The sequence below is a fragment of the Ochotona princeps genome, chromosome 30 (genome assembly GCF_030435755.1).
Source record: "Ochotona princeps isolate mOchPri1 chromosome 30, mOchPri1.hap1, whole genome shotgun sequence".
Classification (NCBI taxonomy): Eukaryota; Metazoa; Chordata; class Mammalia; order Lagomorpha; family Ochotonidae; genus Ochotona; species Ochotona princeps.
The window spans coordinates 2,769,141-2,786,601 of record NC_080861.1 but is presented as its reverse complement, the minus strand read 5'-3'; the positions used below and the strand labels follow the sequence as shown (position 1 = coordinate 2,786,601).

Below are 17,461 nucleotides of genomic sequence, written 5' to 3'. Positions count from 1 at the left end.
AACATGTAACATGGTTGCTGACCATGTCCCCCAAATGACTTCTATCTCATTACAGTAAAATCACTATCCCTAGCAGGTCACTCCCATCATGCACCTCATGACGCTGGGGAGAGTTCCAAAATGAGCATGCAAATGAGCAGTGCTCCAGCATGCAAATGAGCAGTGCCCCAGGCACTCTCCAGGGGAGCCTCTCTGCACACAGCCTCTGGTTTCTAGATCATTACAAGCTTGCTGCCCAATCTTGCTGAGTAGACCCTCTCTGTCTTTTGTTATTTAAAAGACTTATTTATTCATTCATTTCAAAGACTGGGTGTGCTTGAGTTAGGAGATCTTTCTTCTGCTGTTTCATTCTGCAGAGAATGGGGTCATTATCCACGGCCTTCGCAGGTGCCTGAGCAAGACTGACCCATCAGCATCGCTGCACCTTGGCGCCTGCCTGCACAACCTTCCCTTGAGCGTGCACTTTCCCTACACCTCGTCCTTGAATTGGTTCTTGCACTGCAGATCTCCACACTCCAGAATATCTACTTAGAGAAAACCTACTGAATTTCACTTTTGAGAACCAAGGATAAGTAAAAGATAGTTTTTGGGAGGCTGCTTATTCATTTTTGAGTCCATTTGTTAGTTATTTAAGAAGATGGTCTAGTTCTAGTTCATACGATATTACGATATTATTACGCGCAGCTAATTCCCACAACCTGGTTCTTTACCGTGAGCCGAAACACACCAGACGCAACGAGGTATCTTAGGAGGTTTATGCCCCGGGTAGAGGTGGTGAAAGTCCGGAGGAGAAAAGGGGAGAGAGAGAGGGAGAGACCAGAGAGAGAGACAGACCAGAGAAGGAGGGGTAAGAGAGAGGGATCATAAGAGAGAGCGAGCCGCACGGGGGAGAGCCTTTTTGTCTGCCAGGTGCAGGGGGTGGGGATTGGGAGGGATTGAGGCCAGGCCCCCAGGGGATTGGCGCCTGCAGGTGAATGCCTAGGGATGATTGGCAAGTGGGCGGAGTTGGGGAGGGGGCTGGAAGATTGGGGTGGGATTCAGGTGGAAAGCCAGGTTACATCCGATTGGTGGATAGCTAGGCCAGCGCGAACTTCATGAGCTGTGAGGAAGAAGGAATGGCACGCCGGGTCCAGGGAAGGATATTGGAATAACTCCTTACACCATTTCCTCAGTCTCCTAGTATTAAAATAATCAGTAATGGGGCCCGGCGGCATGGCCTAGCGGCTAAAGTCCTCGCCTTGAAAGCCCCGGGATCCCATATGGGTGCCGGTTCTAATCCTGGCAGCTCCACTTCCCATCCAGCTCCCTGCTTGTGGCCTGGGAAAGCAGTTGAGGACGGCCCAAAGCTTTGGGACCCTGCACCCGCGTGGGAGACCTGGAAGAGGTTCCAGGTTCCCGGCTTCAGATCGGCGCGCACCAGCCCGTTGCAGCTCACTTGGGGAGTGAAACATCGGATGGAATATCTTCCTCTCTGTCTCTCCTCCTCTCTGTATATCCGGCTTTCCAATAATAAAAAATCTTAAAAAAAAAAAAAAACCTGCCTTTCAAATAAAGATAAATGAATCTCTTATTTAAAAAAAAATAATCAGTAATGAATAAGATCCAAGAAGAGACCTGATTGAAAGCAAACACAGGCGACCCCTCTAGCTCCTGTCAAGGTCAGAGAACAGTGGTGGCTTTCTGAGCACGGAGCAGCTTCCAAGTTCTCCTGGTACCTTTTAACAAAAGGTAGCTCCTTCCCGACTTTGCCTATGAAAAGCTTGTATCAGAAAAGTTAAACAATTGTCCAAGGCTATCCAATCAGTAAAAGGCGGGGGAGAACAGCAATGCAGGGTCTGCTTTCAGAAATGACTCTCTTAACCATTCTACTTCCTGACACCAGTAAGTAAAAGCTGGGGGGGAACCGTCCATGTAGGCACATGTTTCCGGCCTGTGATCAACAAGAAAGCTAGTTCATCTGCTGTCAATAAAATCATGTTAAACAATAAAGTATAAGGAAATGTTTACTCTCTCAAGTGTCTGAAAATTACATGTTTTTTCCTCAACACTGTTGAAGCAGACTGGCCTCCTTTAATCACCTGGATCACATTTCACTTTTTTTTTCAATTTATTTTGAAAAACAAGAAAACATCACTTTGCTATCATTAAAACAAATTTTGCATTTTCTCCCTCTTTGTTGAAATTAACATTTTCATTTTAGAAAGTAGAGGTAATTACAACTAAACTGATGTACCATAGAAAACTGTGAGAATACAAAAAGTAATTAAAGAGTTAAATAAAAATTAATGTGAAAAAAAGGTCACTCAACAAAAATAAGAAACAAGCAACCTATCAACTACTGATACACAATTCAAAAAATAACTGACCCAAAACAGTTAACCATAAACCTCAAAGAGATTAGGATTATCTTCAGAACACCAAAGTGGCCAAATAAGAGTCCACTTGATCCTACTAAAAAACTTCCCCAGAAAACATAAAATATAAAGTTTCATAAATTCATTAAAAATTTCAAGTCTCAGATGGTAAGTCCATCAGAAAAATTATGAGAAAATGTTTCTTTCACAAGTAAAATCTAGAAATTTTAAGTGACCAGTTAAGAAGGCTATCAGAAAAAAATAAGGGCACTTAATTCTGAATATTAGTTTTTAAGGAAAAACTTTACTGCAATATGAAGCTTTTATTAAAATGCTTCAAATAAACAAGATGTTTTAAAATTCCACCTAAAAGAAGCAAATAATAAGGAAATATGATATAAAACATAATTGCTAACAACCTTTCAATGTAAAAGTAAAAAACATTCCAAAGAGTGTTTTAAAGGAAAAATAATATTTATAACCAAAATAAATAGTCCTAAATAACTACAGAATAAGAACTTTTAAAAAAAGTACAGTACAAACTATACAATTAATTGCAATGAATAAACACTGACAACTAGGACACATTACTTAATTCATAAACAAGAAAATGTGGTCCTTGAAACCAGAATCAAAGCACTCTAGCACCGCAGACCACCACAACGACTCCAGCTCTGCAGCTCAGCACATCCGCCCCACGGAGCGAACAGCCTGAGGGTCTCTCTTTTCACTAAGACACAAGCAATGCCAAGCAGCAAGTTAGTCCAAAGCCGACAATCCTATCTGGCCATAACTGCCTTTCAACTGTCCATGCACAGTCTTTGAAGCAGAGGATATGTTCCTGCCTACTTTATCTAGTGCCCAAGACTTGTCCTCCAAAGTGAATAGAAATGATTATCCTTTAATCTATGCCTTGCACGCATATTATTAAGAAGGAGGAAGAGAAAAGACAAGAACAAAAACATCCTTGAATATATGGATAAACACTGTGGAGCCTGAAATTAAGTTCTCAGCAAGTCCTCTGTGCTTTGTTGAAGAATAACACAATTGACACTTCATGCTTTATAAACGAAGCTTTGGATAACCTCACCATCAGTGTGGAAACACGGGAATTACAATATGTTAAATTTTCAAAATGGTTGAAAAACAGGTATTCTTTGAAAAATCAGTGTAAATAATACCAGTAATTTTCTATTTTTAGTGCATGATTTTGAAAAATGTCAAATTCAACTAGGTTACATGATGACACAGAAACAGCTTAAGTTAAAATGAAATGGTGTGGGGCCCGGCGGCGTGGCCTAGCGGCTAAAGTACTCGCCTTGAAAGCCCCGGCATCTCATATGGGCGCCGGTTCTAATCCTGGCAGCTCCACTTCCCATCCAGCTCCCTGCTGTGGCCTGGGAAAGCAGTTGAGGACGGCCCAATGCATTGGGACCCTGCACCCGCGTGGGAGACTCGGAAGAGGTTCCAGGTTCCCGGCTTCGGATCGGCGCGCACCGGCCCGTTGCGGCTCACTTGGGGAGTGAATCATCGGACGGAAGATCTTCCTCTCTGTCTCTCCTCCTCTCTGTGTATCTGACTTTGTAATAAAATAAATAAATCTTAAAAAAAAAAAAATAAAATGAAATGGTGTATCATGCAGCTTTAAAAGCTATCATGGACACAAGCAAACTGTGCAAGAAGGCAACTACAGAGGAGGAGGAATGACTCAATTCAAAAGGAATAGGAAGCCATAATGACAACACCTTTAATCAAAGCAGATATGGCTAACCGAAGGGATACATAGAAAACAGTGTCATAAAGTTACTGAGAAAGAACCAATGGGAAGGGGAACTGAAATGGACCATCTTAAAGGCAGCAAAACATTCCCTCATTTACACGGCAGCAGAGGATTAACACAAATGAATCAAAGTGTCTTGTACAGATAGTCAAAACAATATTGTAAGAGGAAACTATTCTGCATATTTCTATACTTTAGTACTCTTTTTACAGTATTTTTAAGCAAATTTGGCATATTTTAAATCTTTTGTTATGCAGAATACTTACATGTTTCTGGAGTAAATAAAGACCAGTTTCCCTTACACAGAACACCCCTCCCACCACCAAAGGTGCTTTTTAGGGGAGATTCACAGGCTCCTTGCCCTGGTTTGGTTAGGACTTCTCACTTCACCACACCATCCAGCAGGAGAGTTCCCAAAGCTTGCCCTACATTAATTTATTGCCTTTCTTTCTCTCTTGGTCTTGGGAAACCAAGCAACTACTGTGTCAAGGCAAGTTCCCTACTCTTTATCACAGCAGCTTTGGTTATTCAGAAGCAGTTTCTACTTGGTTTAAGCTTCGTTTATTTCAAATCAGTGACAACCATGTAAATGATTATTAGTATACATAAAAAGATACAAACAGGAAAACAAAAGTCAAATGCAGGAGACAATGTGTAGTATCTATTAACTTTATGAACAATTAACAACATTCACATAGAAATCTTTTACAACTGAGTACAACATTCTTGTTTTCCTAATGTGGAAGAGGATACTCTCAAAATAGAGAAGCTGCATTTATTTTAAGTTATACAGAAATGTCTTCAAACATAAAATATGTTATTTTATTTTTTAAAGAGGTTGCACAAAATCTCTTCCTAAAAAAGAAATTTCAACCTCAAAATGAAACCAAGTGTTTTATATTTGCCATAGAGGAGTAACAGACCGTAACTTGGATCAGCTACGTTGAGTAAGGATCGAGACAATTAGAGGAGAAAAAGGCTGACTCTGGATAGCGTGGCTTTGGGCAACAAGTTAAGCTAAAATGAGTTTTAATTTAAGTGCTTGCTTGCAATGTATAGTCCTTGAAACACGAGCAACAAATTACCCAAAAACTTAATCAATCTAGAGGTAAGATTCACCAATCTGGTTTCAGGAAGCTCCAGAGGTGATTATAAAATACGTAAAAGTTTGAGGATCATTTATCAAATACATTAGATACATGATCTACTAAAATTAAAATGTAAGAAAAAAAATAAACCTAAACCTATGGTTTTCATGATAATAAATATGAAGAATATAGCAAAACTGATACTAAAGCTGTAACTTGGCCTTTAAAAATATGATTATATACATGTGTGCATGCATTCCATATCATGAGTGAGAAAATCATTTTAGTCACAGTTGAGGGAAGAAAAATGGAACAAATTAATAAAAGCTTCTTGTGGAAAAACAAGGAAAAACTCAGAACAAGTATCAGACAACTTTGAAAGATAATTGCAAAATGAAGAACACATAAATGAAAATTACAGTCAGTTCTTTCTTCAAATTATAGACTACCTGAATAAGTTGATTTTAGACCCTTTAAGTTTAGGAATATCTAAGTCTTTTAACAGCAGGAAGAAGAAAAATGTCTACTACCTTACCTGATGCAATTGTTCAAAATATAAACAAATATTTCATACAAATGGTTAATTAACAATATACAATAAGGAAAAAAATTAAACAGAGGAAAACAGCATGAAGTTAGAATTTCAAATACTAGCTCATGGGTTTGCCAAAGAATACAGCTTAGTTGCCTCTAAAAATCTCTTTGATTAAAACATAAAAATATAAGAAAATAAATATCAGACAGACATTTGTTGACAAAGGTAAAAAAAAAAGTTCAATTTTAATTCTTAAGGCCATCAAATATCAGTTAGGTAAAAAGACATATATTTTATATAAATAAATTATACAAACTATTCAGATGAATTTTGGGGATAATGTTATCAGGGGTGATGTTTTCAGGGGTATAATATTTAATATTTAACCTAAAGACAGTTAACCATAAATAAAGAAAAGGCAACAAAATCTTACTGACTTACCAGCAAGTGTGCTTGTGTGCCTAAAGGCTCTGACCTGGGAGTCTGACAAACCAGTCAAGAGGGAGATCACTGTGTCCATCATATACTCATCGTAAATTATGCTGTACTGACACTGTCGAATCAGGACTCCAATAAACTCACAAAAATTGGAACGAAATTTTTTCCACTGAGGTCCAGGCATGGTAAGAGGGTAATCACCACTGTCCTAAAAAGGGTTAAAAACACGTATTAAGTGTGGTATAAAGCAGCAGCCTGAGAACTGGCACGTGAGTTACAGCCTGCAGTACTGGCAGCCATAAAAGAGCACTGGTTCAGGTCCTGGCAACTCTTCCTTCCCACTATAGAAGATCTTTTTCAAAAGCAAATGTAGACACAGAGAAATTTTCAAATGTACTTTCAGTTAGTACCACAACTAAGTAATTTTTAAACTGTTCAAAATTATTATTTCAGAGCCAGTATTTGCTTTCTTGTTTGTGTAGCTTTTAAGACAATATAGTTTGTTGTATTGGATTTCCGTTGAGAAGATCTGAAGTTGAAAACCTTTAAGAAGTACTTAGATTACAAAACTATTTGCCACAGATATTAGGTGAAAGTAATCACAATTTGATCTCTGAATATTTTAAACAATTTTCAAAAATCAAGAATTGCATAACAAAAACATTTCATTGATAGGTCTAAAACAAACATTTCATGTTTAAAACTCTAATCTCATTCTTTCCAATTGTACTCTGAACTTAACTTTTTCTCAGAAATAAACCTAGCAGGGGTTCTTGATGTCACCAGATTGAATCACACTGTTTAGGTCACAGACCTGAGAGTTGAACCCAGACAGAAAGCAGTCCCCTTTTCTAATAAAAGCCTTTCATTACAGAATGGATATCAACAAGTTAGAAAGTTGGTAGTTTTATTAACCTAGTTACCTAAATATTTTAATTTGCAGCTTTTAATTTTTAAAATATATATCTATCTATCTATCTATCTATCTATCTATCTATCTATCTAGGAAAAGCAGATTCACAGAAACAGGGAGAGACAGAGACAAAGATCTTCCATCCACTGGTTCACTCCCCAAGTGGCTGCAACAGCTGCAGCTGAGCCAATCAGAAGCCAGGAGGCAGCAGTTCCCTCTGAGTCTCCCATGTGGGTACAGGGTTTCAGGGTTTTGGTCTGTCCTTGGCTGCTGTCCCAGGCCACAAGCAGAGAGATGGATGAAAAGCAGAGCAGCCAGGAGTAGAACTGGTGACCATATGGGATCACAGTGTGTGCAAGGTGAGGACTTTAGCCACTAGGCTACCATGCTGGACCCTGCACTGTGCTTTTTAAACTAACATTTTCCCATGTTTTGGACATTCTGCTTTTCTTACTGTTGGACCTATATAAGCCCTGTATTCTCTTCATGGCTATTTATTTGGAGCCTGGGTGTAGTGGTTATGGGTCACTCGCTAAATCTCCCAGTGTGGTAGGAGGCAAGAGGAGCCATTGGATTGGAAGATACAGAAATCGCAACCCCACTTCCCATCCAGCTCCCTGCTTGTGGCTTGAGAAAGCAATCAAATATGGCCCAAAGCCTTGGGACCCCACACCTAGGTGGGAGACCTGGAAGAGGCTCCTGGCTTCAGATTGGCTCAGCTCCAGCCGTTGTGGTCCCTTGGGGAGTGATCAGACAGGAGATCTTCCTCTTTGTTTATCTTGCTTACAAAAATTACAGTGCAGAAGATTCTAATGCAATCTAACAAACAGATCTTCAAGAAACAGAAATACTTGATTTCTTAATGAAACAACTCAGTTGATGAACTGGAAAAAAAATGATAATTATTGGATAAAAAAACGTAATTTGAACATGGAACGTCTAAAAAGATCTTTAACATGAAGAGAATGGGTTAGTTTAACTTCTTTAGCCCCTTATTCCTTACAGTTTTCAATTATCTGGCTGTCTGAACAGCAGGTTTACAGGTAAGAGGAGACAAGTATGAAGATTAAAAATCACAGAAGAGGAAGAGGGAAAAAACCTGGGACTCTGACTGCCTGTTAACCATCAGTACTAAACACATAACGCCGACCCTGAAATTCATGCTGTATAAAAGTTCAAGCCACGGTGGACAGATTTTCCTGTTACACACAAGTCAACTGGAATTAATGACTATGTTCCTGGGCCTGTATTGTGAAACTGTTCACTTTACATGAGTCCTACACACACACACACACACACACACACAAACTCACATAAACATAACAAAAATAAGAAGTAAGCAAACATAAATTATTTAGGAAATGTTCTGGTATAAGTACTGTTAATTAGTCGCTTTCATCAGTGATCTAGAAGAGTAACAATTATGAAAATACCCTCAATCAGTAACAACAATCAACAACACAATCATTTCTGCTGAGCTGAAATAGCTTCAATTTCAAAGCACATGCTCTCAAAAAGATAAGGCATACAAACATTGCTGAAAAGATAGTCACCGTAAGTATAAAAGAAATAGCTAAAAATCAACAGTATTCACTTTTTTTTGTTTCAGTTGGGGATTCCCAAAAATCTTTGTTTACTAGATACATGGATTGACTCTGAAGTTAGACTAACCTAACTACCAAGCTGGCTAACCTAACAATCATGTTCTAACTAACCTACTTCTGTGACCTTGAGCAACTCATTCAACCCTACTGAGATGGTTTCTTCATCCGTGGACATCAATAAACAGAAAGTCACAATTCATATTTATACAATCCTGATAAATATTAAAAATGTTTAAAAAAAGAACAAATTCCCAGACAAAAGAAAAAAACTTTATAAACCAGAGCAATTACAATCTTTACTGTGATTTTCATTAACCTCAAGTCCAAAAATAAGAACTGTTACAAAGTAAACAGCAAGCTACATTTCAATGAACTATCTGCTAAAGTATTTTATCATGCATCCATTATCGGCATATATCTTCTACTAAATATTGATAGTATTTATCCCATCAGAAATAATCATGACCTACTGGTGATATCTACTGTGATATGTATATGTTCTTGAGGCTTCAGAACATTTCAACATTCACACAATGTGCAAGGTAGGAATGTCTTTAATTTTTTAATTCATACGTGCAATGTAAACAAATGTCTAGTTAATAATGGGTAGGTCTGATGAAATACTATCTCCCTTTACAAACATCAGTGACATTTTTCAGAAAAACAAAGATAAAAGTATTAAACTAGAGATAATGATCAAGTAACCCAAAAAGCTTCACTTATAACTAATATTAATATCTTCAGGGGAGCACTAAGGAATTTATTGGAAAAAAACAGTTGAAAAGGTAAATCACATAAAATCAGAAAGTTTTAGGGTAGAAATAACACAAGGCAGAAATGTGCATGAAGGATAGATAATACAGTATTAACCATTAAAGATCTAGTAAAATATCAACACTTCCAAAATGTGTTCAGGAAGAAACAGGGAGAAATCACTGTGTAGACAAATAAAAAGTGCTAGTTAGCATTTACATGATATGTGTTTGAATGTATAGCAACTAAAATCCACACGTTATAGTGACTAATGTTATCAACAAAGACAACAGACACAAAATAAAGAACCCAGTCCATATCACAGTGATAAAGGTTTTTACTCCTGGGATTTTTAAAGTCTATATACTTGCCTCTCCACAGTTGGGTTTCAAATGTTTACTACAAAATTTGGTGAGGAGAGAATTGTCTACTGATTCTTTTCCAAAGGATGGACACTGTGGTGCTGCTCTCAAATGGAGGGACGAGCAACTAGTGGAAAACTTTATCTTAGAAATTTCAGGGTGCAGCACAGATCCTGTGACCCTGCTTTCCATCCAGTTCCCTGCTTGCAGCCTGGGAAAGCAATCGACAATGGCCCAAAGCCTTGGGATCCTGCACCTGCGTGGGAGACCTGGAAGACGCTCTCGGCTTTGGATCGGGTCAGTTCTGGCTGTTGAGGCCACTTAGAGAGTGAATCAGTGGATGGAAGATCTTCCTCTCTGGTATCTCTTCCTCTCTCTGTATCTCTGACTTTTCAATAAAAATAAACATCTTAAAAAAAAAAAGGAATTCTAGCAATCCTGAGGAAGTGAATAAATGTAGGGGAATGGTATAAAAGCAAAGAATGGACAACAACAGCACTAACTTTAGAGTCTCTGAATGAGGATGAGAACAATTTGTAAAGTTCACTGCAAGGCAGGGCTTCTATACCTAGCAGAGGTATAACGTGGATTGCCTGAAGCTTAAATAGTTTAATTTTAAAAGCGAATAACAATATATGTGGCAAACAAAAATAACTATGAATATTCCCTGATGGATATCTGGGAACTCAGTTTAGTAACAAATTGTAGATATCTAAGACATAAAAGATTCCTTAAGAGTAAATCCTGCCACTTGAGCAGTGCCCTTGGAGCATGCCTTTGGGCACCCTGGGATGGGTGGGAGGCTGGGTTTGGCTTCTTCCTTTATCTCCCCTCTTCCCCCAGACAGGAAGGAAAAAAGAGAATGTGGAAACAATGGTCTTACCTACTTTCCTGTAGCCCTTGACTCTGTGCCCTAATCAACTATGTAAAGATCATCAAAATAAAACAATAGTAATAATAATAAAGGACTAAATTCCAGAAGACTGGTTTATAGACTACTTGGTGGATAGAGCTAAGCTATTTCTGGTAAAACATTCACTGGCTTTCCGTATCTAATTTCAATAAATTTACACAATCAGTATTTTTTATACTGATTTTATTTTTATTGGAAAGTCAGATATACAGGGAGGAGGAGAGACAGAGAGAAAGATCTTCCATCCGTTAATTCACTCCCCAAGCAGCCTCAATGGCAGGAACTGACCCGATCCAAAGCCAGGAGCCCGGAACCTTCTGGGTCTCCCATGCAGGTGCAGAGTCCCAAGGTGCAGAGTCCTCAACTGCTTTCCTAGGCCACAAGCAGGGAGCTGGATGGGAAGCAGAGCTGCTGGGATTAGAACTGGTGCTCATTCGGGATGTGGGCATGTTCAAGGCAAGGACTTAAGCTACTAGTCTACCATGCCAGGCACAACGAGGTTTTTTTTTCCCTAATCTACTTTTACTGATTATTTATAAAAACACAAACTTATTATGAGCAAATTAGCAAAACATTTTTTGGAAACAGAGATATTAATATCATAAAATGAGGGATTCCTAATAATGGTCATAATGTGGAGAAAGGCACTGTTGTGTACACAGTTCACACCTGATGCACACAATTCAGTGAAGCAGCGCCACACACTACCACATCTACACAAGTTTCATACTCTCATACTATCTTCCACATGGGAGAAAACATAATTATCTTTCTCAGCCAGACTTATTTTACTTAATATAATGATCTCCAGATCCATTCTGTTGTAGATACCATGATTTCATCCTACTTCTACGTTTTAGTAATATTTTTTGTATTGTATTTTCTTTATTTAACAATCAGATGCTGCTGACCATCTAGATTGATTTTTCTACCCTTGCTATTCACTCTTGCTACAAACGTAAGAGTGCAGGTACCTCTTTCATATCCAGTTTCACTTCTTTCGGATATATTCTCAGGATAGCTGGCACATATGGTAGATAAACTACCTAAGGCATCTCCACGTTGTTTTCCGTAATGGTTGCATCAATTTCGCATGCTCACTGTGGTCTGTCTTCTGCATTAGCAAAACTTGGAATCAGGAGCAGAAAGAGGAGCTAACCCACGATAAGGCATGTGATTGCTCCACCAGAAAAATTATCCCGAGGCCAAACATCTGCCTCTAAACACATTTCAATTTCTCAACTTGTAAAGGTATGATGAACTAGTCAGGACACAAGCCCATCACAAGCTCAAGACACACGTCTATATCTGTGCTTCCAGTCTTAACTGGGGTCATCAAAATGTATCCCCTACCAAGTAAGGGTCTATAGAATCACCATTCCCTAAGTATTCACAAACACTTGCTTGGAGAACAGAAATGATTGGATTCACTCAGTCATTTACCTACTTGTCCTTTCATAATACTACTATTACTGAACAAATATGATCCTGACAGAGTATTAGGTCTTCGGCATACAAAAATGAACAAAACAAGGATATTCTTTCAAAAGTGTCTACTTTAATTAAGGAGATGCAAGGACACACACAGGGACACAGAGTATTAGGAGCTCCATAAGGGTGCCTGTTCCCTAGAAAGAAAGTGTTACTCTACTGATAAAACAGGCCAAGGAAACAAGAGTAACTACATTCTAGGCAACAGAGTTAACAAAGGCCTATGAAGACAGATACAAAAATGGTATGGTAGCGCTGCATTAAGTTTGCTGAACTAAAGCAGAGGAATCCGTGTTATGTAAGTGTTGTGATATTTCAGTTTTTGCTGTACACACATTGTATTACATGTACGTCTTTTCAAAATAAGGGTAATAAAAATTGTTTGAAATTACTCACACTAATATATTTGAGATCATATTCCTGATAAAGGAATTAATACATTTTAGAGTGTCATTTTATAAATTACTACAATGTTACATACACAACATGTAAGATTACATCTATGCATTTACACATCACAGTGACTGGAATAGCTGTTCTCCTTAACTTTTTAAAAATGTATAGAAACTGGGCCTGGAGCGGTAGCCTAACGGCTAAAGTCCTTGCCTTGCACGTGCCAGGATTGCCAGCTCCCTGCTAAGGTGTTTCAGGAAGTATCAGAGGCTGCCGCGTGAGGCAGGCTTGGCATTCCGTGGTACGTGGCCACGTTGGGAACGAAGCAGGAGACTTATCGCCTCGAGTTCTCTTCCTATTACTGTCACTCTTCAAACTCTTCAAGAAAACTCACAGGAAACAAAAACAACCCATTTCTTACTAAAAGGACAATGCATACTTAAAAAAGTCTGGGTTACTTAAAAGGAAAGTACATACTTGGCATCTGGTAGATAGTCTAGGACCAGTTCTTGTTATTTACTACTTATGTGACTGGAGGCAAGTTTCCTGAACCTCCTGTGTCTCAAATTTACCATCTTTAATATAAAGATAACAATATTCTACAGGGTCTCCCAGTCATACAAACGTTACACAGATTCAGTACATAAAGTCACCTGGAACACTGCGTGGGGTCCTGCGATTGTGACACTGCTTGCTCTTCCTTCTACTGTTATTGTTACTCAGTGTTTAATCTTGTCTCCGGTATCTTACACAGTAGAGTTCCCAGTCACAATATTTCCTTTGATCTATTTTTTCACAATGATGAAAATTTCATGTGCTTTCACATGTTTTACTTAATCATGTATTTGTTTCATTCCCAACTGTGATCCTTTCCCTAATATCCCTATATCCTCCACATCTTGAACAGCTCTCAAACGTTAAATGTTCAACACAAGTGTGCAGAATGTTACAATTTCATATATTACCTTTGTTACCTAGAAATATCTATTTCTACATATTTGATTTTTATTTGAAAGGCAGAGTTACAGCGAGAAGGACAGAGAGGTCTTCCAACCATTGTTTCACTCCCCAAATGGCCACAATGGCTGGAACTGAGCCAGTGTAAACCCAGGAGCCAGAAAGTTCATCTGGGTCTCCCACATGGGTGCACAAGTCTAAAGACGTGGGCTATCACACTCTTTCTCAGGCCATAAGCAGGGAACCTGATCAAAAGTGCAGTGGTGGGACAGGACCCTGCACCCATATGGGAAGCAGGAGCCATAGGCAGAGGCTTCACACACTACACGACAGTGTCAGCCTTTATTTCTACTTATTTCATCTAAAACTCCAAAATAAATCATTATTGCTAACATTTAATAGCATGGTTTTGTACTTCATAATTTTTGAATGGCACTAAACTGGTGTTCTTATTCATTGTTAAGGTACATATGACCAATGTGACAACTTAGTACTACCTCTAACTTCTCACGAAATACAAAGTTATCAAGAACAGAGTCCTAGATACAAACAAAAACCAGAGTGGCTGGGTCGACACTGAGGCGCAGTGAGGTGAGCTGCTGGTTCAGAGTCCTGGCTCCTCCTCTGCCTCTGATCCAACTTCCTGCTAGTGCACCTGGCACGGCAGTGGTTAAGGTCCCAAGTGTTGATGTTTTTCATGTTTTAAAAGATTTATTTATTTTGGGAAATGTACATTTACACAGAGAAGGGCAGAAAAAAGATCTTCCATTCACTGGTTCTCTCCCTAAATGGCCACAATGACCAGAGTTGAGCGAATCCAAAGTCAGGAGCCAAAAGCTTCACCTATGTCTTTCAAGTGGGTGCAGGGTCCCAAGGCTTTGTGCCATCTCTTGCTGTTTTCCCAGGCCACAATAAGGGAGCTGGATGAGAAGTGGAGCAGCTGACACATGAACTGGCACCAATAACATGCTAGCGCTGTAGGTGGAGGATAAGCCACTTAAGCCATGGTGCTGGCCCCAAGATACTAAGTATTTTTTACCCTCACCCATGTCAGAGTCCCGGATGGCACGTGGGCTCCAGATTTGGCCAAGCCCAGCTGTGACTGCTGTGGTCGTTAGGGAAGTGAATAGAAGATGAATCAAGCACTCTCTCCCAAATAGATAAATACATTAGAATGCAGTAAAAAATAAATAAGGAATATACCAGAACCAATACTTCTTAGATTATTATAAAAATTAAAAGTAGAGTATGTGCTGTGGCTCAGCAAGGTAAGCTGCTTCCCCACCCCTCAGCATCAGCATATGTATACGTACCTGTTCATTTCCTGGCTGCTGTAATTCTGACCCAGATCACTGACAATGTGCCCGGTAAGGCAGTGGAGGACAACCCAAAGGCTTAGGCTGCTGCATCAATGTGGCAGAAACAGAGAAACTCTTGGCTCTTTCTTTCACCTCATCTAGCCAAGGCTGTTGAGGCTACTTGGGGAGGTGAGTGAATTAGTGGATGGAAGACTCCCCTCTCTATAACTGCCTTTTAAATTAAAAAAATAATAAACCTTATAAAAAAAGGTAAAGGCAAAGTGGAAACAAGGGTCACTCAGCAAGTGAAGCCCATGGTTGGAACGCCTTTATGTCACCCACGTGACGTCTGGGTACTCTGCTTTCATCCAGCTGCCTGGGAGTGCACCAGGGGCAGTGGGCAATGCCAAGTTGGTGAGAGAGCAGCATGGAGTTCTGGGATCCTGGTACCACTCGGGGAGGGATGCATCACACTGAGAGACCTGTGTTCTCCACTCCTGCCCTTCAAGTAGATGAAAATAAAAATGATAAAAGGTTGATGGCCTATTGAATTTTAATTGCAAATTCTCAAAAACATGAAATAATTAAGATGGCTGTTAAATATATGGGTTTAGAAGCTTGTCTAAATAAATGCTGAGACTTGAGATACTGGTCTATGATAATACTTAAACTAAGATAGTTTAAAATGATATTTATCTTGTGTGCCTGTCCTTTAAAGATTACTTTCATAAGAATACTGTTAGCGCAGTGGTAGTATAGATTTAATTTTAAATACTACACTTTAATGCAATGAACAAGCACTATTTATGCTCTTGATAACCAAAGTAAAATGAAAAAAAAAAAAAACCTTAACCTTCCATTTATTTTTATTTTTAAAACAATTTAGTAAATAGATTTAGTTCGAAACTAAATTTAGTTTCAAATTAAAAATGCCTGGAAGAACCATGAGGGTGTTACATCGTGAGCCTCCTCCCATTAGGTTAAATGCACTAGTGAGGCTTTTTGAAATCAGCAAGTGGGAGAAGAGGAGGGAAGAACCACCTTATGCAGGTTAGTCTTGTCAGAGTCTCACTATTAGCATTTTAGGCTGGAAAATACCTTATTGCTGATATGCATTACTGGAAAAAATTTACAGACCATAATTAAGAATGGGAGATCATTTGAATTTTTCTTTATCATATCTTCAAGTACTTCCTAGATAATCTGTTAATCTTTATCTCATTTATTTTGAAACATATTAACATTTGGGGCAGGTACTGTGGGCTCCCACTGCACATGGAGCCAGTGTGAGCTCTGCTTTGGCTGCTCCTCATCTGACGCAGACTGTGCTAACGTGTCTGCACCCACATGGGAGACCCGGACGGAGCTGGAATGAACGGACAGAGCATGGTCTCTCGTTCTTTCTCTATGACTCATTGCAGAAAACAATATATAAAAACTAAACTTCAAATAAATTGTTTTAAGTAGTTGATTTTTGAGTGCTTGACTGTAGAAACAGATGAAAGAAGAAATCAAGGAAGCATACAGGATTAGAAATGAGAAAAGTGCCAGGAAAGTTGTAGTTACTACAGCAGAGCCACAAAAATTTCACAGAATCACAAAACCTCACAGAAAGGAATTAAAGGTATTTAATGAATACATCATAAACATACCAATGTTGCAGTTTCCTAAAATACAACTAAAATGTAAAAGTTATAGAATTACACCAAGAGACCTAAAGGAAACAGTTTAAAAATGCTTATTACAAAGTATATACAGGGAGACATAGCTCTAGTAACATGAGAAAGAAACAATATTGTATTTTGCTTTCATCTGCAGTGACTGGCTCTAACAAGAACCAAGCACGACTTGATTCAGCTACAAACCGAAGAAGCAGTTCTCTGGGAATTATTGCTTACTAGAATTTCAAATTAGCTTGAAATTAGTTATGAAGCATTTCTGGCCTTGTGCAAACTTGCTTATCCCTCCAAAAGATATTATCCAGTAATGAACATAATCTGTCCTATTTCTATTAAAGATAGCAGCTAAAGTATACTTGTTAGACAATTATAATTTGTAATACCTCACCAAAATTCTACATAAAGTAATCTTAATTTTATCCTACTTCACCATAGTATGACACCATCAGCTTCAACAAAAATTTAAACATAATTTCTTAAAAATCAATATACTGTCCCTGGCTCCTGGGATTCAATGATTCAACAAATCTACAGAATATTACCACAAAATACTATTTACTCTTAACACTGAGGGACAAAATGACCTTTTTGAAGAATTTTTGGAAGAAAAAAATCTTAATAAAATATGGAATATTTAGTATCAAATATTTAAGCTCACTTCCAATAGTGATCAAAGATAAAATAAACAGAAGCGAAGACAGAAGTGTATGTGTATTAAACAAGTCCATTTAAAATGTTCACAGTGTGCTTCCAGAGTGAACAAAACACACGCTGGAAAAGACGCACCACATTCCTGACTATGCTTACACCAGGGTCTCTCCACAATCTCAGAGACTTTACCGTACAAATGGGTTAGCGTCAGGGTGTGGACACCTTTAAACATGACTGGCTGGACTGGACAGC

At 38.7% G+C, this 17,461-nt stretch overlaps 1 protein-coding gene across 3 annotated transcripts in view; it reads right to left on the bottom strand.

Annotated features, from left to right (window-relative positions):
* Positions 1 to 17,461, bottom strand: part of STAG1 (STAG1 cohesin complex component) — a 235,254-nt gene that overhangs the window by 84,552 nt on the left and 133,241 nt on the right. For all 3 annotated transcript variants that reach the window (XM_004588335.4, XM_058657275.1, XM_058657277.1), the window contains exon 8: positions 6,199 to 6,403. In XM_004588335.4, the coding sequence (XP_004588392.2) occupies positions 6,199 to 6,403 (205 nt within the window). The remainder of the gene's footprint in view (positions 1 to 6,198; positions 6,404 to 17,461) is intronic.